This window comes from Callithrix jacchus, chromosome 4 (genome assembly GCF_049354715.1).
Source record: "Callithrix jacchus isolate 240 chromosome 4, calJac240_pri, whole genome shotgun sequence".
In the NCBI taxonomy this organism is placed as follows: domain Eukaryota; kingdom Metazoa; phylum Chordata; class Mammalia; order Primates; family Cebidae; genus Callithrix; species Callithrix jacchus.
This window is the reverse complement of record NC_133505.1, coordinates 93526323-93549964: the sequence shown is the minus strand read 5'-3', so window position 1 is coordinate 93549964 and position 23642 is coordinate 93526323. Positions and strand designations below refer to the sequence as shown.

The following is a 23642-nucleotide window of genomic DNA, read 5'->3' as shown; positions in this document are numbered from 1 at the left end:
GACTATGTGAAAAGACCAAATTTACATTTGATAGGTGTACCTGAATGCCACGGAAAGAATGAATCCAAGCTGGAAAACACCCTTCAGGATATTATTCAGGAAAATTTTCCTGAACTAGCAAAGCAGGTCAATACTCAACCCCAGGTAATACAGAGAACACCACAAAGATATTCCTCAAGAAGAGCAACCCCAAGGCACATAATCGTTAGATTCACCAGGGTTGAAACAAAGGAGAAAATACTAAGGGCAGCCAGAGAGAAAGGTCAGGTTACCCACAAAGGCAAGCCTATCAGACTTACAGCAGATCTCTCAGCAGAAACTCTACAAGCCAGAAGAGAGTGGGGGCCAATATTCAACATCCTCAAAGAACAGAATCTTCAGCCCAGAATTTCATATCCAGCCAAACTAAGCTTCACAACTGAAGGAAAAATAAAATCTTTTATGAACAAGCAAGTACTCAGAGATTTTATCACCACAAGAGCTTCTGAAAGAAGCATTACACACAGAAAGAAACAACCAGTATTAGCCTTTCTAAAAATATACCAAAAAGTAAAGAGCACCAACATAAAGAAGAATTTACATCAATGAATGGATCAAACAGTCAGTTAACATCAAATGGCAGTAACCCTAAATATAAATTGACTAAATCCCCCAATCAAAAGACACAGCCAAAACCCAACGGCATGTTACATCCTGACCTGTTTCACATGCAAGGATACACAAAGACTCAAAACAAAAGAATGGAGAAAGATTCACCAACCAAATGGAGAGCAAAAATAAATAAATAAATAAAAAGCAGGAGTTGCGATTCTCGTATCAGATAAAATAGATTTTAAAGCAACAAAGATATAGTGGTAAAAGGATCAATGCAACAACAAGAGCTAACGATCCTAACACTCAGATACATAGAGACTTAGACTCAATGAGACAGAAAATTAATAAGGATATCAAGGACTCGAACTCAGATATGGAACAAGTAAACTTAATAAATATTTATTGAGCTCTCCACTTCAAATACACAAAATATACATTCTTGTCAATACCACATCACACCTACTCATAGGTTTAAATGAAACATTGATTGGCCATTATTAATACCCATTTTTTTTTCAGAATAAAGCAATATTTCCGTTCACCCTTTCTCTTTCTCTTCCTCTTTCTTCCTCTCCATTACTCATTTTTTTTCTTTCCTTCTCTCAAAAGAAAAGAAATCAACTTGTAAACCTCTAGATCCAGGTCAGCAATGTCTCTCTCATTGCTTGATTTCCTTCCCTCCCTCCCCCCTTCCTCCCTTTCTTCCTTCCTTCATCCCTTTCTTCCTTCCTCCCAAAAAAAAAAAAAAAAAATGGAGGCAGCAGTGACCCAGGCAGTAAGACAAAGTCCTGTAGGGAAGGTAAGAACAGGAAGACATGAATCTCCATGACAATTCAAGTCAAACGAACAGGGCTTGAAGGCTAGTTAAATGTAGAGGGAGGAAGACATTATGCTACTGAGTAAGGCGGTAATGCCTCTGACCATAGAAGAAAATAAAGAGAAAGAAACAAGTTTGGCAGAGAAAGACATTTTGATCCGTAACCTGCTGAAATAGGGGGTTACCATCAGACATTCAATTCAGCGTTAAGTTGGAAATCTTCAAAAGGATGGGGCTTGAATAAATGGTGGAGGTCCAGGGAGAGGATGAGTTTTCCATTGGATGTAGCTCTTTATTCTGTGGTACTTACCAGATGACTTTCTGATATTAAGATTGGCTTTTCAGAACTTAAATAAATTCACAAGAAAAAAACAACCCCATCAAAAAGTGAGTGAAGGATATGAACAGAGGCTTTTAAAAGAAGACATTTATGCAGCCAACAAATATATGAAAAAAAGCTCATCATCACCGGTCATTAGAGAAATGCAAATCATAACCACATTGAGATACCATCTCATGCCAGTTAGAATGGCGATCATTAAAAAATCAGGAGACAACAGCTTTCCTGTCACGGCCTGCGTGGTGTCGGCTCGTGGGTCTCTGAGACCCGAAAATTAAGAGTGTTTTCGCACCCCAGGGTCCGCTTGTGGTGGCTCTGCAGCCGTCACCATGCCACAGAATGAATATACTGAATTACACCATAAATCCTATGGATACCATCTGGATTACCATGAGAAAAAGAGAAAGAAGGCAAGTCGAGAGGCTCATGAACGTTCAAAGAAGGTAAAGAAAATGGTCTGAAGGCTAAGCTTTACCATAAGCAGCACCACGCTGAGGAAATATAAATGAAAAAAGACTATCAAGATGCTTGAAAAGAGAAACACCAAACAAAAGAATGATGAAAAGACTCCACAGGGAGCAGGACCTGCCTCTCTACTGGACAGAGAGGGACAATCTCGAGCTAAAGTGCTTTCCAATATGATTAAACAGAAAAGAGACAGTGGGAAAATGGGAAGTCCCTTTGCCTAAAGTCTGTGCCCAGGGAGAAACAGAAGTATCAAAAGTTATTCAAACAGGAAAGAGAAAGAAGACGGCATGGAAGAGGATGGTTACTAAAGTCTGCTTTGTTGGAGATGGCTTTACAAGAAAACCACCTAAATATGAAAGATTCATCAAGCCAATGGGCTTGCGTTTCAAGAAAGCCCATGTGACACATCCTGAACTGAAAGTCACCTTTTGCCTACCACTACTTGGTGTAAAGAGTCCGTCATCCCCACTGTATACAACTTTGGGTGTTATTACCAAAGGTACTGTCATTGGGGTAAATGTGAGCAAATTGGGCCCTGTGACACAAGAAGGCAAAGTTATTTGGGGAAAGTATGCCCAGGTTATGAACAATCCTGAAAATGATGGATGTATAAATGCAGTTTTACTGGTTTGACAGCAATTTAATATACAATTATTGAGGACTACACACGAATTGGAAAAACTGCCATTACTATAATGTTACTGAATACTACCAAACAGCCATACATGTCTGCAATCAAGAGATTTATTAAATTGTAAACATTAAAAGGGTCCAGTTGCATAAATGGTCTTTATTTTGAAATCTACTTAGAACCCCATGTTAATAAAATTGATTGATAAAAAAGCAAAAAAATTAACATAAAAAATCAGGAGACAACAGATGCTGAAGAGGATGTGGAGAAATAGGAATGCTTTTACACTGTTGGTAGGAGTGTAAATTAGTTCAACCATTGTGGAAGACAGTGGTGTGGAGGTTCCTCAAGGATCTAGAAATACCATTTGACTCAGCAATCCCATTACTGGGTATATACCCAAAGGATTATAAAACCTTCTATTATAAAGACACATGCACACGTATGTTTACTGTGGCAATGTTTACAATAGCAAAGACTTGGAACCAATCCAAATGCCCATCAAAGGTAGATGGGATAAGGAAAATGTGGCACATTTACACCATGAAATGTAGTCATAAAAAAAGGATGAGTTCATGTCCTTTCCAGGGACATGGATGAAGCTGGAAACTATCATTCTCAGCAAACTGACACACAAACAGAAAACCAAACACCACATGTTCTCACTCATAAGTGGGTGTTGAACAACGAGAACATAAGGACACAGGGAGGGGAACATCACACACCCAGGCCTGCTGGGGGTTGGGGGGCTAGGGGAGGGATAGCAGAAAGTAGGTGGATTGAGGAGGGATAACATTAGTAGAAATACCTAATGTAGATGACGGGGGTGGGGATGGATGCAGCAAACCACCAAGGCACGTGTATACCTATGTAACAAAGCTGCACTTTCTGCACATATAAACCAGAAATTAAAGTACAATAAAAAAAAATTATGACCTCTTGGCAGGGAAAAAAAAAAGGAAAAAGAAAAAAAATGAAAGAAGATTGTCTTTTCAAACTGGATCTGGTATTTGTATTCACTTGGCCATTCTACTTCCAACCTTAACTTGATAAGCCCATATTGCAGCTTACAGCCATTCCTTTCTGTGTTTAGGAATCTTGTAGAATCAAATGAGGGTTAACGGAACAGATAAAATGACATTCCTGAATTTGTAAATTTTAGTATCACTCCACTTCTGCGGGCCCTGCCTTAACAGCCAGCCAGTCTATCTTAAATATCATTTGTAAATCACAGGTATGAAAATCAAGAAAACCTAAAAGTAGGGTTTTTTGAAGTTTACATGCAGAAAATGAATTTCAAAGCATATTCATAGTATAAATAACATTTAAGCAGCTGGGCACAGTGGCTCACATCTGTAATCCCAGCACTTTGGGAGGCCAAGGTGGGCAGATCAGTTGAGGTCAGAAGTTCAAGATAAGCCTGGCCAACATCACAAAACCCCATCTCTACTAAAAACGCAAAAATTGGCTGGGTGTGGTGGTGCATGCCTATAATCCCAGCTACTTGGGAGGCTGAGGCAGGAGAATCACTTTAATCCAGGAGACGGAGATTGTAGTGAGCCAAGATCACACCACTGCACTCCAGCCTGGGCAGCAACAGAGCAAGACTCCATATCAAAAACAAACAAACAAAAACATTTAAGCTACATAGAAACCAAATTATACAAATGCCTTAGTAAAAGTCACCAGAGCAGAAAAAATGTGCCAAATACAAATGACCTCCTAGCTACTAAAGCAAGTTGAATAGCCCCTCCTAGAAGCTTTATTATTCATGAATTGGTATTAGGAGTACATAACAGAGTAACAAAACCACAGCTCTAAAATATGGCTATCAGCAATTCATGGGAGCTTTAAACATAGCCGCCTATGCAGTCAAGCAAATAAGACAAAGGAGTGATGTGGGAGGCCCAAAAGGCAGCAGGAACTGGATCAGACAATGGAAGATCAGAAGTGCCTGCCTTGTGAATGGGCAAAGCTACTACTTCTGGCCCTTCATAAAAGAAGAAATCTTAAAAGAAGAATATCTGCTAACAAAGCAGATATTCTGATTTCTTATTTTTTGAAGGGCCAGAAATATAAATTTTATGTCAAATTTCTAATCATGTAAGGTGGGCACTCTGGCTCATACCTATAATCCCAGCACTGTGGGAGGCCGAGGCAAAAAGATCACTTGAGCCCAGGAGTTCAAGACTCACCATGGCAACAGGGTGAAACCTTGTCTCTACAGAAAATTGTTTTAAAAATTAGTCAGGTGTGGTAACACACGCCTGTGGTCCCAGCTATTTAGCAGGCTGAGGTAGGAGGACTGCTTTAGCCCAGGAGGTTGAGGCTGTGGTGAGCTGTGATTATACCACTGTATTCCAGCCTAGGTGACAGAGCAAGACCCTGTCTCAAAAAAAAAAAAAAGAGAGAAAAACACAAATATCATGTGGACCTCTGCTCTAATTATTCAAAATTAGTGAGGTTTTATTAAATATCAATTTAATCTATGTTGATATTTAATAGCTAATAAAGCTGAAAATATTGATTAGGTTTTAAGTTTGTAATGTTTAACATTAAATATGGTTTTAGAAATAGACTTCTATTCCAGTAATAATCTTACAATATATTTATATCTAAATGTCATAATTTCAATCTTAACGTTGACAAACTTTTTTCTAACAAAAGATAAATGGACAGTTTTATTTTTCAACTTTAATAGAATGAAAAATGTGTTACCGAAAACAGTTTGATAAAATGTGGGAGCCCAATAAACAATCACACAACCAATGTGCCACCTTTACAAAATTAATTTTTATAGAGGTAAAAATGCCTTCAAGTACTTGCTATCGTTCATAATTGAGCAGCATCTACTTTTAAAAAGTTGTCTCTAATTAGTTTTCATCAACGGCTCTAGTTAAGTTCACCTTGACCTCATCAGCGATTTTGCTCTTTCCTCCACGAAGACCGGCTAAGTAAATCTGAGGCCTGGGCACTCCAGTGCTGTCTTCCTTCGTGGACTGGGTGCTAGTGTTCTTTGGAGGGTACACCTGGGAACAATTTTCTCTTCTCCAGTGAGTAAGATTGGTTTGTACCGAGTGAGTAACTTTCTGGCGCAAATTAGCCTAAAGAGGAAAAGAATACAGGAATTGACATTTCTCTAAAGAACAAATACCATAAAATATTATCAGATACCTATTAATAGCTGCCTATTTTTGTCTTCAATCCACAAAGAAATTAATTCTATAACACAGCATTTTAATAAAACACTAGAAAATCTAGAACATAATAGAAAATTAAATATGCCTTACCAAGAAGTGGAAAAATATAAAAAAATGTTTAAAACTGACCCAAAAAAATACAGATTCAAAATTACAGGGAGCTCAATCAGTTATTCATTAACATAATCTAATTTTTTCATTATTATACTTTGAGATTCATATAACTTGGATTTTTCCACTATAATTGTTTTGTTTCTTTTTGACAAAAAGTTAAGATTTATACAGTATTATCTTTTAAAAATGGACTTCACCCTAGATTTTTAACATAAAAAGGTCTGATGTTTTCCATTTATATATTACTGTATTCTAGATTTTGCTTACTCCCTTTATGGATTACTAGTAAACATGAGGTTAAACAGATTACTCAGGCTGGAAAGCAAGGAGGAGCTTATGAAAAGGAGAATAAGTTGCTGTGGTTATAGTAAAGACCAAGAAAAAACTCAGAAGGCATGAGAACACGTGAGTGAAGGAGACACCTGGAATTTGAGAAAACATTTCAGAGTTTGAGATACTACAGGTGACTGAGAACCTACTCCCCAGAATCCAGCTTATTGTCCACATTAATATGACTTCACTATTCCATTGTCTTCATTAGCATAATTTTACTATTCCAAGAGACTCTTGCCTAAGCAAATAACTTGATTGCTCATTACAGTACTACCTGAAAGATGTGTCAACTCTTCAGTAGTCAGCATCAACACACAGTTTCAGTCCAATGGGTCTGCATCCCTTGCCTCAAAAAATCTTGCTATTCCCACCAATGCTGGACTGCTTTTTCATGATCCTTATCCAATCCGATTGAAACCTCTATCCCACCCCCAATCCACCTCAGTCATTGGAAGACCTGCCTTAGCAAACTTCAAATTCTCAATAAATTCTGACTTTGCAGTTACTGTTCTGAGACACTGCCAAAGCACTGTTGAGGTGGTGTTTTCCCTTATGGCTGTAAGCAAATAAACTCAGCTTTGTCTTATCCAAAGATTGGGTAGGTGACACTTAGGGAGCTGGCATTCAATATAATACAATCCTAGGGAATAATAAGGCCCAAGGTGAGAGTCAGAATCAAGTGGAGATTGAGGAAGAGAGGTTCAGTCAGTATGAAGTTCAGACCCCTGAATACCCCATTCTCTTAACATTTCTAGTCCATACCTATGCTGTCACCTCTATCTCTTGTATCCTATCCAGCCATCACTTCCCTCCTCCTCTTTGCCTATTTGTATCTCAAAAGCAACTTAAAATATCACCTATGTTAATTTAGGAGAATTTTCACCTCACTTCTGTTACATCACTTACAAGGAGGTACTGAAATATTTTTATTGTAACAATATCACTTGCTAGACAATTAGCCCCTGAAGAACAAAGTAGTGGGATATATATGTTACCCAGTAAGTCTGATGAACTCACGTGAGTTTAGTAGATAATAGAAAATAATATTGGGATTGGGCATTTCATGAACTACAGAAGAGTAACTGGTAGGAAGGAATACTAATGCAAAAGTGATCTATCTGGAAGATATATGGGGAAACTGATCATTTCTCATCCCAGAGAAACCTTTCCTTTGCTGCCACCAGAGTGAGTAGCAAAGGAAATAATGTGGTCAGTGGGAAGCCTATGAGAGACTGAATATACAAATGCACAAAAGCTAGACCATATATGACAATAGAACTCTTTGACTTGCAACCTCTGCATCAACCAGTTGGGAAAGCCAATCTCAACCTCTAGCTATAGCAATCAACCCAGAATGTTGAAGAGTAGCCAGCTTCTCTATTTTTTTTGCCCCTTCTCCCACAACTCAGAACCAACCAGAGAAACCTAGACATGCTTACCAAATCAATCACACAAAATGCCCTGCTTCTAGCTAGCCTGCCTCTGGCTTTCTCATGCTAACAGTCTACAATCAGAGAACACCTGAAGCCTTCCCCCTTTTCTGACTATAAAGCTTTCCCACTCCCCTGATTGCTTTGAGTCTACCAAACACAAGTGACAGTGTCTTGACTCCTAGCAAGCTCTAGAACAATAGTCTCTCTTTGTTCTCATTTGGGTAAGCATTATTTCCACACCTGCTTTCAGTTAAATAGATGGATAAAATATACTATAAAGGGGCCACAGACATAAAAAGGTTTTATTTATTTCATGCTATAAATATTTGTTGTTTAAAATGACAAGATACCATAAAGAGCGTTTGATGGAGGGAATTTCACTAAGTTGGACAGGAATGAGTTTCAAAGACAGGCTTTAAGGGCAGGTATCTATACTGTATTTGAGGTGACTGAGAATCAGAAGGATGAGAATGCCGAGGGTCTGGAGATAATATGTTGTTGAGGGGAAAAATCTATGATTTAAAAGACAAGCTCCAAAAAACAAACAAAAAAGAATAGTATACCTTCACTGAGTAAAGGAAGTTGGGAGTGCTTTTAATACTAGCACCAAGTTTTAAAACTGATAGATAGCTAGATAGATAATTATCATTGTTCTATATATGCTTAAAACTAGAAGACAATCTTATAATGTAAACCTCATAAATTATAAATTATATTTTTGTTAGCAAATAACTGTATAAAATATTGGATGGCCCCTTTAGGAGCAGCTCAGGATTGCAGCTCCTAGTGAAAGTGCAGAGGGTGAGTGGATGCCACATTTCCAGACAAATCTTTATTGCCCACAGACCAGGAGATTCCTAGGTGGAGGAGTCCTACGGGTCACCAGCACAGTAGTCTGAGCCAGCGTGGCTGTTTTAGCTGGCACTGCAGCACAGCGGCTCTCCATACAAAATACACTGGTCTGGTTGCCCTTTTAAGCATGCCAGGAGATTCCCGGGCAGCGCTGTTGTTTCAGCCGGTGCAGTGGGTCGCTGCACAGGAAATCACACAGATCCCAGCGCCCTTTCAGCAGGTGACTGGAACACCTAGGAGAGAGTCAACTGTTCAACTTAAAAAAAAAAAAGGCTCTGAGGCAGGGAGCCAGGTGATCAGGCTCGGTGGGTCCCACCCCCACAAAAAAAAATAAAAAACAGCAATTGGAAACACTTGTGGTTGAGAGTTTCACGGCAAGCACAGCTGAACCCAGGGTGGTGCAGCTCGGTGGGGGAGGGGCGCCCGCCATTACCGAGGCACTCCACCCCTACAGAGGTAGTCTTCCATTGCTGAGGCAGCTTGCCGTTGCTGAGGCAACCCACCATTGCTGAGGCAACCCCACATAACGGAGAAAGTCCGCCATTAGAGAGGCGGGCCAGCATTGCTGAGGCAGTTCTAACCACACCTATATAAACAGGACTACAGGGAAGCTCAACGGCAGCTGGGCAGAGCTCAGCAAAGCCTCTACAGGCAGAAAGTGACTAGGCTGCCTTCTTGCTGGGCAGGGCAGCCCTGAAAAAAAAAAAAGGCAGCAGCCAACGGACACTCATAAATAAAGCCCTAACTCCCTGGGACAGAGCACCTGAAAAAAAAGAAAGGCAGTTTATGAGTTCAGCTGCAGCAGACTTAAACATACCTGCCTAGCAGCTCTGAATGAACAATGGAGCTCACAGCTCAACACTTGAGCTCCTATAAAGAACAGACTGTCTCCTCAAACAGCTCCCTGACCCCCTGTATATCCAAAGAGTCACCTCACAAAAGACTGATCAGACTGACATTTCGCAGACATCATTCTGGGACTAAGATAGCAGAAGAAGAAACTGGTAGCAACCCTTACTGTTCTGCAGCCGCTGCAGGTGATCCCCAGGCAAGCAGGGCCTCGAGTGGACCTCAGCAGTCCTATAGCAGAGGGGCCAGACTTTTAGAAGAAAAAATAAGAAACAGAAATAACTTCATCATCAACAATCTGGACGTCCACTCAGAGACCCAATCGGAAAATCAGCAACTACACGATTACAGGTGGATAAATCCACAAAGATGGAAAGAAACCAGCGCAAAAAGGAGGAAAACAACCAAAACAGAGCTCCTCTCCTCCTACAAGGGATCACAACTCCTCACCAGCAAGGGAACAAAGCTGGATGGATAAGAAGTGTGATGAAGGGAGACCGACTCAAGATGGCGCAGTGAGAACAACCCAGGATTGAAGCTCCCGGTGAACACGCGGAGGATGAGTCAGGGCTGCATTTCCAGACGGATCTTTGTTGCCCACAGAACAAGGAAATTCCCAGGAATAAAAGAGACACGGGATGCCAGCGCAGCGGTTTTGGCTGGTGCAGCCGACAGCCGGCACTGCAGCGCAGAGGTGCTCCACAGCGCTCTGCACAAAGCGCACTGTCCCGGGTGCCCTGTTGAACCAGCAATCTAAAACTTGAGAGGGCAGATTGGCATATCCATCTGATTGAACGGGACTTGGACAGTGAGCCAGGCCAGGAGATTCCAGGGAAATGGCGTTTGGGCTGGGGCAGTGTGACAAACAAAACGGCGATTCCAAACACTCCGGGTGGAGAGTTTCACTGCAGGCACAGCTGAACCCAGGATGGGGCAGCTCGGTGTGGGAGAGGCATTTGCCATTACCAAGGCAATCCGCCCCTACTGAGGTACGCTCCCATTGCTGATGCAGCCTCCCGTTGCCCAGGCAACCCGCCACAACAGAGAGACTCCACCGCAGGGCGTAGCCTGTGGCAGCAGGGCGGAGACCGTAGCAGCAGGGCAGAGCCTGCAGCAACAGGGCAGACCTCACACAAGCAGGGCAGAGCCTCGGCAGTCAAACAGTGACTAGACTGCCCCCTAGCTGGGCAGGAGAGCACAACAGACACTCATAAAGAAAACCCCAACCCCCAGAGACAGAGCATCTGAGGAAAAAAAAAAGTTTCTTTTTATGAGTTCTGCTGCAGCAGAATTAAATGTAGCAGCCTAACAGCCCTGAATGAACAACAGAGCTCACAGATCAGCACTTGAGCTCCTATAAAGTATAGACTGTCACCTCAAGCAGCTCCCTGACCCCTCTATATCCAGAAGACTGACATTTGGCAGGCATCACTCTGGGAAACAGATAGCAGGAAAAGAAACTGGTAGCATCCCTCACTGTACCGCAGCCGCTATAGGTGCACCCCAGACAAGCAGGGCCTGGAGTTAACCTCAGCAGTCGTACAGTGGAGGGGCTAGACTGGTAGAAAATAACCAAGTAACAGAAATACTTCATCATCAACAATCTGGGCCTCCACTCAGAGACCCAATAGAAAAGTCAGCAACTACTCAGACAACAGGTGGATAAATCCACAAAGATGGGAAGAAACAAGCGCAAAAAAAAGGAAAACACCCAAAACCAGAACACCTCGAATCCTACAAAAGATCAAAGCTCCTCACCAGCAAGGCAACAAAGCTGGATGCAGAATTACTGTGACAAAATGATGGAATTAGACTACAGAAGGTGGATAATGAGAAACTTTTGTGAGCTAAAAGAACATGTTTTAAATCAATGCAAAGAAACTAAGAACCTTGAAAAAAGATTTGAAAAAAGATTCGAGGAAATGATAACAAGAATGAATAACTTAGAGAGGAATATGAATGAATTGAAGGAGCTAAAAAAAACAATATGAGAACTTCGTGAAGCATGCACAAGTTTCAATAGCCGAATTGACCAAGCAGAAGGAGAAACATCAGACGTCGAAGATCAACTCAATGAAATAAAACGAGAAACCAAGATTAGAGAAAAAAGCGCAAAAAGGAATGAACAAAGTCTCCAAGAAATGTGGGACTACATGAAGAGACCTAACCTACGTTTGATAGGTGTACCAGAATGTGATGAAGAGAATGAATCCAAGCTGGAAAATACTCTTCAGGATATTATCCAGAAAAATTTTCCCAACCTAGCAAGGCAGGCCAACACTCAAATGCAGGAAATACAGAGAACACCACAAAGATATTCCACAAGAAGAGCAACCCCAAGGCACATAATCGTCAGAACACCAGGGTTGAAATAAAGGAGAAAATACTAACGGCAGCCAGAGAGACCGGGTGGGTCACCCACAAAGGGAAGCCCATCAGACTCACAGCAGATCTCTCGGCAGAAACTCTACAAGCCAGAAGAGAGTGGGAGCCAATATTCAACGTCCTTAAAGAAAAGAACTTTCAACCCAGAATTTCATATCCAGCCAAACTGAGCTTCAGAAGTGAAGGAAAAATAAAATCCTTTGCAAACAAGCAAGTACTCAGAGATTTTGTCACCACCAGGCCTGCGTTACAAGAGCTCCTGAAAGAGGCACTACACATAGAAAGGAACAACCAGTACCAGCCATTCCAAAATCACACTAAATGCTAAAGAACATCAACATAATGAAGAATCTACATCAACTAATGGGTAAAACAGCCAGCTAGCATCAAAATGTCAGTATCAAATTCACACATAACAATATTAACCCTAAGTATAAATGGACTAAATGCACCAATCAAAAGACACAGACTGGCAAATTGGATAAAAAACCAAAACCCATCAGGGTGCTGTATCCAGGAAACTCATCTCACATGCAAGGATACACAAAGGCTCAAAATAAAGGGATGGAGGAAGATTTACCAAGCAAATGGAGAGCAAAAAAAAAAGCAGGAGTTGCAATTCTCATCTCTGATAAAATAGACTTTAAAGCAACAAAGATCAAAAGAGACAAAGAAGGACATTACATAATGGTAAAAGGATTGATACAACAAGAAGAGCTAACAATCCTAAACATATATGGACCCAATATAGGAGCACCCAGATACATAAGGCAAGTTCTCAATGACTTACAAAGAGACTTAGACTCCCACACAATAGTAGTGGGAGACTTTAACAGTCCACTCTCAATAATAGACAGATCAACCAGGCAGAAATCAACAAGGATCCCTAGAGCTTGAACTCAGACCTGGAACAAGCAAACCTGATAGACGTTTACAAAACTCTCCACCCCAAATCCACAGAATATGCATTCTTCTCAGCACCACATCACACCTACTCTAAAATTGACCACATAATTGGAAGTAAAGCACTCCTCAGCAAATGCAAAACAACTGAAATCATGACAAACAGTCTCTCAGACTATAGTGCAATCAAGTTAGAACTCAGAATTCAGAAACCAACCCAGAACCACACAGCTTCATGAAAACTGAACAACTGGCTCTTGAATGTTGACTGGATAAACAATGAAATGAAGGCAGAAATAAAGAAGTTCTTCAAAACCAATGAGAATGAAGATACAACATGCCAGAATTTCTGGGACACATTTAAAGCAGTCTCTAGAGGAAAATATATAGCAATAAGTGCCCATATGAGGAGAATGGAGAGATCCAAAATTGACACCCTATCATCAAAATTGAAAGACCTAGAGGAGCAAGATCAAAAAAATTCAAAACCTAGCAGAAGACAAGAAATAACTAAGATCAGAGCTGAACTGAAGGAGATAGAGACATGAAAAACCCTTCAAAAAATCAATAAATCCAAGAGCTGGTTTTTTGAAAAGATCAACAAAATAGACAGACCACTAGCCAGATGGATAAAAAAGAAAAGAGAGAACAACCAAATAGATGCAATAAAAAATGATAAAGGGGAAATCACCACAGATTCCACAGAAATTCAAACCATCATCAGAGAATATTACAAACAACTCTATGCACATAAACTAGTAAACCTGGAAGAAATGGATAAATTCCTGGACTCCTGTGTTCTCCCAAGCCTAAACCAGGAGGAAGCTGAAACTATGAATAGACCAATAACAAGGTCAGAAGTCGAGGCAGCAATTAAGAGCCTACCACACAAAAAAAGCCCAGGTCCAGATGGGTTCACAGCCGAATTCTACCAGACACCCAAAGAGGAGCTGGTACCATTCCTTCTGAAACTATTCCAAATAATCCAAAAGACCAACATCATCCTGATACCAAAACCCAGCAGAAACCCAACAAGAAAAGAAAACTTCAGGTCAATATCCATGATGAACATAGATGCAAAAATCTTCAATAAAATATTGGCAAGCCGATTGCAACAGCAAATTAAAAAACTTATCCATCATGATCAAGTAGGATTCATCCCGGGGATGCAAGGCTGGTTCAACATATGCAAGTCTATAAACGTAATTCACCACATAAACAGAACCAAAAGCAAAAACTACATAATTATCTCAATTGATGCAGAGAAGGCATTTGACAAAATTCAACAGCCCTTTATGCTAAAAACCCTCAATAAACTCGGTATTGACGGAACATATCTCAAAATAATAAAAGCTATTTATGACAAACCAACAGCCAATATCAAACTGAATGGGCAAAAACTGCAAGCATTCTCTTTGAAATCTGGCACTAGACAAGGATGCCTTCTCTCACCACTCCTATTCAATATAGTACTGGAAGTTCTAGCCAGATCAATCAGGCAAGAAAAAGAAATAAAAGGTATTCAAATAGAAAAGGAGGAAGCCAAACTGTCTCTATTTGCAGACAACATGCTAGTACATCTAGAAGACCCCATTGTCTCAGCCCCAAATCTCCTGAAACTGATAAGTAACTTCAGCAAAGCCTCAGGATATAAAATCAATGTGCAAAAATCACAAGCATTCCTATACACCAATAACAGACTGAAAGAGAGCCAAATCAAGAACGAACTGCCATTCACAATTGCTACAAAGAGAATAAAATACCTAGAAATACAACTAACAAGGAATATAAAGCACCTGTTCAAGAACTACAAACCACTGCTCAACGAAATCAGAGAGGACACAAACAGATGGAGAGACATTCCATGTTCATGGTTAGGAAGAATCAATATCGTGAAAATGGCCATACTGCCCAAGGTAATTTACAGACTCAACACTGTCCCCATCAAGCTACCAATGACCTTCTTCACAGAACTGGAAAAAACCACCTTAAACTTCATATGGAACCAAAAGAGAGCCCACATAGCCAAGTCAATTCTAAGTAAAATGAACACAGCAGGAGGCATCACACTACTGGACTTCAAACTATACTACAAGGCTATAGTAATCAAAACAGCATGGTACTGGTACCAAAACAGAGATAGAGACCAATGGAACAGAACAGAGGCATTGGAGGCAACACAACATATCTACAACCATACAATCTTGGATAAACCTGAAAAAAACAAGCAATGGAAAAAGGATTCCCTGTTTAATAAATGGTGTTGGGAAAACTGGCTAGGTATGTGCAGAAAGCAGAAACTGGACCCCTTCCTGACACCTTACACTAAAATTAACTCCAGACAGATTAAAGACTTAAACATAAGACCTAACACCATAAAAACCCTAGAAGAAAATCTAGGCAAAACCATTAAGGACATAGGAGTAGGCAAAGACTTCATGACTAAAACACCAAAAGCATTGGCAACAAAAGCCAAAATAGACAAATGGGACCTAATCAAACTCCACAGCTTCTGCACAGCAAAAGAAACAGTCTCTAGTGTGAATTGGCAACCAACAGAATGGGAAAAATTTTTTGCAGTTTACCCATCTGACAAAGGGCTGATATCCAGAATTTACAAAAAACTCAAACAGGTTTACAAGAAAAAAACAAACAAACCCATTCAAAAGTGCGCTAAGGATATGAACAGACACTTTACAAAAGAAGACATACATGAGGCCAACAATCATTTGAAAAAATGCTCATCATCACTGGTCATTAGAGAAATGCAAATCAAAACTACTTTGAGATACCATCTCACGCCAATTAGAATGGCGATCATTAAAAAATCTGGAGACAACAGATGCTGGAGAGGATGTGGAGAAATAGGAACACTTTTACACTACTGGTGGGAGGGTAAATTAGTTCAACCATTGTGGAAGACAGTGTGGCGATTCATCAATGACCTAGATATAGAAATTCCATTTGACCCAGCAATCCCATTACCGTGTATATAGCCAAAGGATTATAAATCGTTCTCAGCAAACTGACACAAGAACATAAAATGAAATACCGCATGTTCTCACTCATAGGCGGATGTTGAACAATGAGAACACATGCACACTGGGTTCTGTTGGGGGAAATAGGGGAAGGAGAGCAGGGGCTGGGGAGTTGGGAAGAGACTGCATGGGAAGAAATGCCAGAATATAGATGAAGGGGAGGAAGGCAGCAAATCACACTGCCACGTGTGTACCTATGCAAGTATCTTGCATGTTCTTCACATGTACCCCAAAACCTAAAATGCAATTTAAAAAAACTCATTATTTTACATAAATAATTTACCAACTCTGTAACAGATTAAAATTCCCCAATCTATAAATAATTTTAGAAAATATTGTTACAAACCAGTTTTATAGCTTTTCTTCTTAATTCCCATTCATTCCACTCATAGGTTCTCACAATTGTTGGTGGCAATATGTGTGTATCCGTCTGTGTGCTACTTTCACTTTTTGTAATTGGTTTTATATAATGTTTGTCAGCTTCTCTTATCTAAAGAAATGAAGTTTTGTAATTAGTGCTTGTAAAAAGTAAACATTATTTACTGATATCTAAAATATTTAGCTAAAACTGACAAAGCACTTAAAAAACAAGAATTTTTGGACATGGAATATACTTGTAAATATCAATACAGAAAAGCACATAATTAATGAACTGAATTGCTTTTCTAGGAATTATGGCTTCATGATTTTGTTAATGTGGGGGAATGTTTTTTTGAACTTTTATTTTAGATTCAAGGGGGCACAATTGCAGGTTTGTTGCGAGGGTATATTGCATGATGCTGGGATTTGTGGTAGGATTGAACCCATCACTCACGTAGTGAGCACAGTACCCAATCGTTCAGTTTTCAGTCTATGCCCCTCCAGTTTCCACTGTGGCAGTCTTCAGTGTCTATTTATTGGTCCCATCTTTATGTACATGCATCCCCAATTTTTAGCTTCCACTTATAAGTGAGAACATGGGGTGTATGGTTTTCTCTTTTCAAAATACACATATAGGATGTGTAGTTTGGGAATGAGGGATAGTTTTCTCTTTTCAAAGTACACATATAGGATATGTATTTTGAAAAGAGAAAACCATCCCTCATTCCCAAGTCAAATATCCCTCCTGGCTTTGCACAACTGGTAACATAAGTAAATACCTTGTTGAAAATAGATAGAAATTTAAAACGGCTATCAAATATCAGGTAAAAATCACATCTATTTAAACTATCAAAACCTCTTTAAGACATATGTTGAATTCAAACTATGCATACATAGCAGGTTATTACCCAAGGTTTTTGCTTTGTTTTGTTTTTAGTTGAAAACATTGATTTTCTTCTGGGGAACCCAATATTAAGAGTTCAGTAATTTCAGGCTAAACAAGATATGACAGTGCTGGACATGACATTGTTGACGTTGTTGAAGGGAGTGGTAGAGGCTTAAAGAACTCAGGTCACAGGGAAAAGGAGGGAGAAGATATTCTTTCCAAACAACAGATAATCACTGATAACATTTGATATAAGATACAATTTCTGATTACAAAATTATGATATAGTTAGGTATATTTTAAAAATACTAAAATGATAATTAACAATACTGTACCATACAAATAAATGAAAAGTAAAAAATAAGACAGTAAGGACTACATGAAAAAGAGAGGGAGAAAAATCATTTATGCAGATATTAAAAGTCACTGAAGAACAGCTGGGAATTAAATATCCAGACAGACAGGAAGAAACAAGACCAGCTGGATAGGAAAAAATTATGCTTTAGTGGAAAACTATGCATTATCTACATAAAATACCTTGCCAGTCATCTGATTCTAGCCTTTTCACTGTCCTTGGGCTATCTTACAACTCTGTAAATTATAAATGAGTGATAGCAAGACCAAATAATATCTGTCTAAAGACATGCAGTCTATCCTGTGTGTAGACGTTCAACTGACTTCCCTTTTCCCATGTGAAAAAAATTAGTGTTGCCTCCATTTACACATTCATTTGAATATTCCTGATCTATAAATGTGTCTGTTCTTAGGATTCTCTTTTAAATTTGTTATAACATCTACCTGGTCCCCTCATTGATTAATAAATAGATTACACTCTTCAATACATGTTCATTTTTATATCTGCATATCTGCATGACAATAATAATTTTACCCATTTTTGAAAACTATCTTTTAACAAATAGAAGACTAGGGAATATAGAACAAGTTTAAGACCAGTATATAACACACAATTTTTCTGACAGAGGTCACGGAGGGCATTAGTAGAAACAGAAGGATAAAAAGACATGTATACCTCGAATGCCAGTTCCCCAAATTTGGATTTCATCTTAAGGACAAAAAATGGCAGAGTTTTGAATTCAGAGTAAAATGAATGGCATTTTTCTAATTTACAGAAAAATTATTCAAATTTTTTGTTGTAAATTTTCCCCTCATAATTTTTTTTCTTTTTTTGAGATGGAGTCTCACTCTGTTGCCAGGCTGGAGTACACTGCCGTGATCTTGGCTCACTACAACTTCCACCTCCTAGGATCAAGCGATTCTCTGGCCTCTGCCTCCCAAGTAGCTGGGATTACAGGTGCAGACCACCATACCCAGCTAATTTTTGTATTTTTAGTAGAGACAGGGTTTCACCATGTTGACCTAGAGTGTACTGGGGTTCCCTTTCTCCATATCCTCACCAGCATTCGTTATTGCCTGCTTTTGATATAAACCATTTTAACCGGGGTGGGATGATATCTCAATGTAGTTTTGATTTGCATTTTTCTGATGATTAGTGATAGGAGCTCCTTTTCATATCTCTATTTGCCACATGTATATCTTCTTTTGAGAAATGTCTATCTCTTGCCCATTTTTTCAGTTGGATTATTAGATTCTTTCCTAATTGAGTTGTTTGAGGTCCTTATATATTCTGGTTATTAGTCCTTTATCAGATGGATAGTTTACAAATATTTTCTCCCATTCTGTGGGTTGTCTCTTTGCTGATTGTTTCCTTTGCTGTGCAGAAGGTTTTTAACTTGGTGTGATCTTTTGGTTGTCTGTGCTGGTGGGGAATTACTCAAAAAATCTTTGTCCAGTCCAATGTCCTGAAGATTTTCCCCAATGTTTTCTTGTAGTATTAATAGTTTCATAGTTTGAGGTCTCAGATTTAAGTTTTTAATCCACTTTGATTTGATTTTTGTATATGGCAAGAAATAGGTCTAGTTTCATTCTTCTGCAAATGGATATTCAGTTTCCCAGCAACATTTATTGAAGAGACTGTCCTTTCCCCACTGTATATTCTTAGCACCTTTGTTTAATATGAGTTCACAGTAGATGTTCAGATTTATTTCTGGGTTATCTATTCTGTTCCATTGCTCTATGTGTCTTGTTTTTATGCCAGTACCATGCTATTTTGTTTACTACAGCTCTGTAGTATAATTTGAAGTTAGGTAATGCGATTCCTCCAGTTTTGTTCTTTTTGCTTAGGATGGTTTTGGCTATTCAGGGTCTTTTGTGGTTCCAGATAAGTTGTAAGGTCATTTTTTCTATTTCTTACAGAATGTCGTTGGTATTTTGATAGGGATTTAATTGAATCTGTAGATGCTTGAGTAGTATGAACATTTTAACAATACTGATTTTTCCAGTCCATTAAGATGGATTATCTTTCCATTTTTTTGTGTCCTCTTCAATTTCTTTTATGAACGTTTTACAGTTTTCTTCATAGAGATCTATCTACCCAAAATTAGTAGATGAAAAGAAATAATAAAGATCAGAGCAAAAATTAATGATATTGAGACCAGGCACAGAAGCTCACTCCTATAATCCTAGCACTTTGGGAGGCTGAGGCAGGGAGATTGCCTGAGCTCAGGAGTTCAAAACCAGCTTGGGCAACGTGGTGAAACCCCTGTCTCTGAAATACTAAAAATACAAAATAATTAGCCAGCCATGGTGGCATGCCCCTGTAGTCCCAGCCACTTGGGAGGCTAAGACAGGAGAATTGCTTGAATCTGGGAGGCAGAAGTTACAGTGAGCCAAGATCGCACCACTGCACTCCCGCCTCAGTGACAGAGCAAGACTCTGTCTCGAAAAAAAGGAAAAAACAGATATTAAAATGAAAAAATAGATTTTAAAAAGATAACCAAAATAGACAAACTGTTAGTCACTAGTTACACTTTAGCCAGGATGAGAAAACATGAGAGAAAACCCATAGAAAATCAAGAAGACATTACAACTGATACCATAAAAATTCAAACCATTAGAGGCTACTATGAGCAACTACATGCCAATAAATCGGAAAACCCAGAAGAAATGAATTCATAGACACATCAAACCTACCACGATAGAACCATGAAAACAATTCCCTTCTGGCTAGGGCTGGTCTAAATGCTCCCTCCATGGACACTTGCTGAATTCTGCCCTGTGCTGCTTTATGCAGTGACAGGGCAGCACTGAATTTCAATGCAAAGTCTCAACAATCACTTTGCTCTCCCTCCACCAAGTTCACAGATTCTCTACCTATGCCACATGGCCACTATTGGGGCATGGGAAAGGCACAGTATGGGTGATTAAAGACTGTATTTCCAACCTTCTTCAGTACCTCTTTCCTTGATATGATGTTTAAAAAGGGTATTGTGATTGCTCTCCTGATTTTTACTTCTTTTATGGAGGTGCTTTCTTGTGTAGATATTTGATTTGATATTTCTATGGGGAGATGATCACTAGATGGTTCTATTCTGCCATCTTGCTCTGCCTCTCAACCTCATGGTAATTTGAAGAATGAAACATAGCATTTTTGTTTTTTTTGGCTGTAAGTAGCTTTGAGACTTTTTGTGATAAGTGGCTATCTCATAGCTCCAAAATTACACACACACACACACACACACACACACACACTTTTTTATTCAAAGGAAATATAGATACACATTTATAAAGAAATGGTACATTTAAAAGTCACATGATACTACCCAAAGAGATCTACAAATTCAACACAATCCCTATCATACTACCAATCACATTCTTCAAGAAATAAAAAACAATCCTATAATTCATGTGTAACCACAACAGTCCAAGACCAGCCAAGCAATCCTGAGCAAAGACAACAAAGCTGGAGGCATCACACTATCTGACTTCAAAATATGCTACAAAACTACAGCAACCAAAAGAGCATGGCATTGGCATAAAAACATATAGTGACCAATGGAATAGAATACAGAACCCAGAAATTAATCCACACATTTACAGCCAACTGATTTTCAACGAAGGTGCTAAAAGCACACATTAGAGAAAGGACAGTCTCCTCAATAAATGGTGCTGGGAAAACTGGATATCCACATGCAGAAGAATAAAACTAGACCCCTCTCTCACTATATACACAAATCAACTCGAAATTCATTAAAGATTTAAATATAAGAACCCAAATTATGAAACTACTGGAAGAAAACATAGGAGAAATGCTTCAGGGCATTGGTCTGAGCAAAGATCTTTTGGATAAGACCTAAAAAGCCCAGGCAACAAATGCAAAATTAGAAAAATTGGATTATATCAAACTAGAAAGCCTCTGCACAGCAAAAGAAACAATCAACAGAGAAAAGAGACAACCTACAGAATGGGAGAAAATATTTGCAAACTAACCATTAAGGGATTAATACCCAGAACTTACAAGGAACTCAGCTCAGCAAAAACAAAACAAAGAACAACAAATAATATAATTTCAAAATGGGCAAATGATCTAAGGAGATATTTCTTAGAATAAAATATACAAATGGTCAACAGGTATATAAGAAAATTCTCAATATCACTAATTATCAGGGAAATGCACAATCAGCTATCATCTCAGCCCAGTTAAAATGCCCATTTTAGGCCGGGCATGGTGGTTTATGCCTGTAATCCCAGCACTTTGGGAGGCTTAGGTGAGTAGATCATGAGGTCAAGAGATCAAGACCATCCTGGCCAACATAGTAAAACCCTGTCTCTACTAAAAATACAAAAATTAGCTGGGTGTGGTGGTGCACACCTGTAGTCCCAGCTACTTGGGAGGCTGAGACAGGTGAATCACTTGAACCTGGGAGGCAGAGATTGCAGAGAGCTGTGATCATGTCACTGCACTCTAGCCTTGTGACAGAGTAAGACTATGTCTCAAAAAAAAAAAAAAAGAAAAAAGAAAGAAAAAAATGCCTGTTATAAAAAAGGCAAAATACTGGTGAGAATATGGAGAAAGGAACTCATACACACTTTTGATGGGAATGCAAGTCATTATGGAAAAGAGTATGAAGCTTCCTCAAATAGACTAAAACTAAGAACACCATATGATCCAGTAATCCACTGCTGGGCATATATCCAAAGGAAAGGAAGTTAGTGTGTCAAAGAGAGATCTGCGCTCCTATGTTTACCACAGTACTACTCCAATAGTCAAGATACGGAAATAACCAAAGCATCCACCAACAGGAGAATAAAGAAAATGTGGTATACATATACCATAGAATATTACTGAAGCATAAAAAGAATGAAATCCTCTCATTTGCAGGAACATGGATTGAACTGGAGGACATTATGTTAAATGAAATAAGGACAAATACCACCTGTTTCACTCATGCAGGAGCTAAAAAAGTTGATCCCATAGATCATGCCCATATAAGTAGGGAGTAGAATAGTGGTTACCAGAGTCTGGGAAGGGAAGTGGATGGGGAGAGGTTAGCTAATGGGTACAAAATTACAGTTAGATAGGAGGAATAAGTTCTAGTGTACTAGGGCACAGTAGGGCAAGTACAGTTAACAATAATTTATTTTGTATTTCAAAATAGCTAGAGGAGTGGATTCTGAATGTTCCCAACACAAAGAAGTAGTAAACATTTGACGTGATGGATATGCCAATTACCCTGATTTGATCATTATACATTGTATACATGTATCAAAATATCACACGTGCCCTACAAATATGTACAATTATTATGCATCAATAAAAAAAGTTATAATTAAGAAAAGGGCCCATGAAAGCTCAAGTTAAAAAGAGATTCTAAAGCCAGGCACAGTGGCATGTGTCTATAGTCTCAGCTAATTGGGAAGCCAAGACAGGAGGATTACTTGAAGCCAGGAGTTTGAGGCTGCAGTGGGCTAGGCTATGATCACACAAAACCAAATACTGCATGTTCTCACTATAAGTGGGAGCTGAACAATGAGAACCCATGGATACAGGGAGGGGAACATCACACACCAGGGTATGTCAGGGGGTGAGGGGTTAGGGGAAGGATAGCATTCAGAGAAATATCTAATGTAGATGATGGGTTGATGGGTACAGCAAACCACCATGGCACGTGTATACCTATGTAACAAACCTGCACGTTCAGCAAATGTAAGTATAATTTTTAAAGAATAAAAGAAAATCTAGAAGAAATGGATAAATTCCTTGACATAAACACCCTCCCAAGACTGAACTGGGAAGAAATTGGATCCCTGAATAGACTAATAACAAGTTCTGAAATTGAGGCAGTAAAAAATAGCCTATCAACTGAAAAAAAAAAAAAAAAAGCCCAGGACCAGACAGATTTGCAGCTGAATTCTACCAGATGTATAAAGAGAAGCTGGTACCATTTCTTCTGATACTCTTCCAAACAACTGAAAAGGAGAGACATTCCCCCAACTCATTTTTTGAAGCCAGTATCATCTTGATACCAAAGCCTGGCAGACATACAAAACAGAAAACCACTACAGGTCAATATCCCTGATT

At 39.2% G+C, this 23642-nt stretch overlaps 1 protein-coding gene and 1 pseudogene across 7 annotated transcripts in view; one reads left to right on the top strand and one right to left on the bottom strand.

Annotated features, from left to right (window-relative positions):
- Positions 1-1974: 1974 nt before the first annotated feature.
- On the top strand, positions 1975-2944 carry LOC100390964 (ribosome biogenesis protein NSA2 homolog pseudogene; annotated as a pseudogene).
- Positions 2945-5529: 2585 nt separating this feature from the next.
- Positions 5530-23642, bottom strand: part of CFAP206 (cilia and flagella associated protein 206) — an 80935-nt gene continuing 62822 nt past the window's right edge. For 4 of the 7 annotated variants that reach the window (XR_013534376.1, XM_002746841.7, XM_008994743.4 and 1 more), the window contains 2 exons: positions 16304-16447; positions 5530-5954 (listed from right to left, as the gene is read on the bottom strand). Coding sequence is in view for 6 of the 7 variants with exons in the window: in XM_002746841.7 (XP_002746887.3) it covers positions 5724-5954; positions 16304-16447 (375 nt within the window). In the remaining variant the exon portion in view is untranslated. The remainder of the gene's footprint in view (positions 5955-16303; positions 16448-23642) is intronic. The other 3 variants (XM_008994745.5, XM_078369758.1, XM_078369759.1) reach the window with 1 other exon arrangement.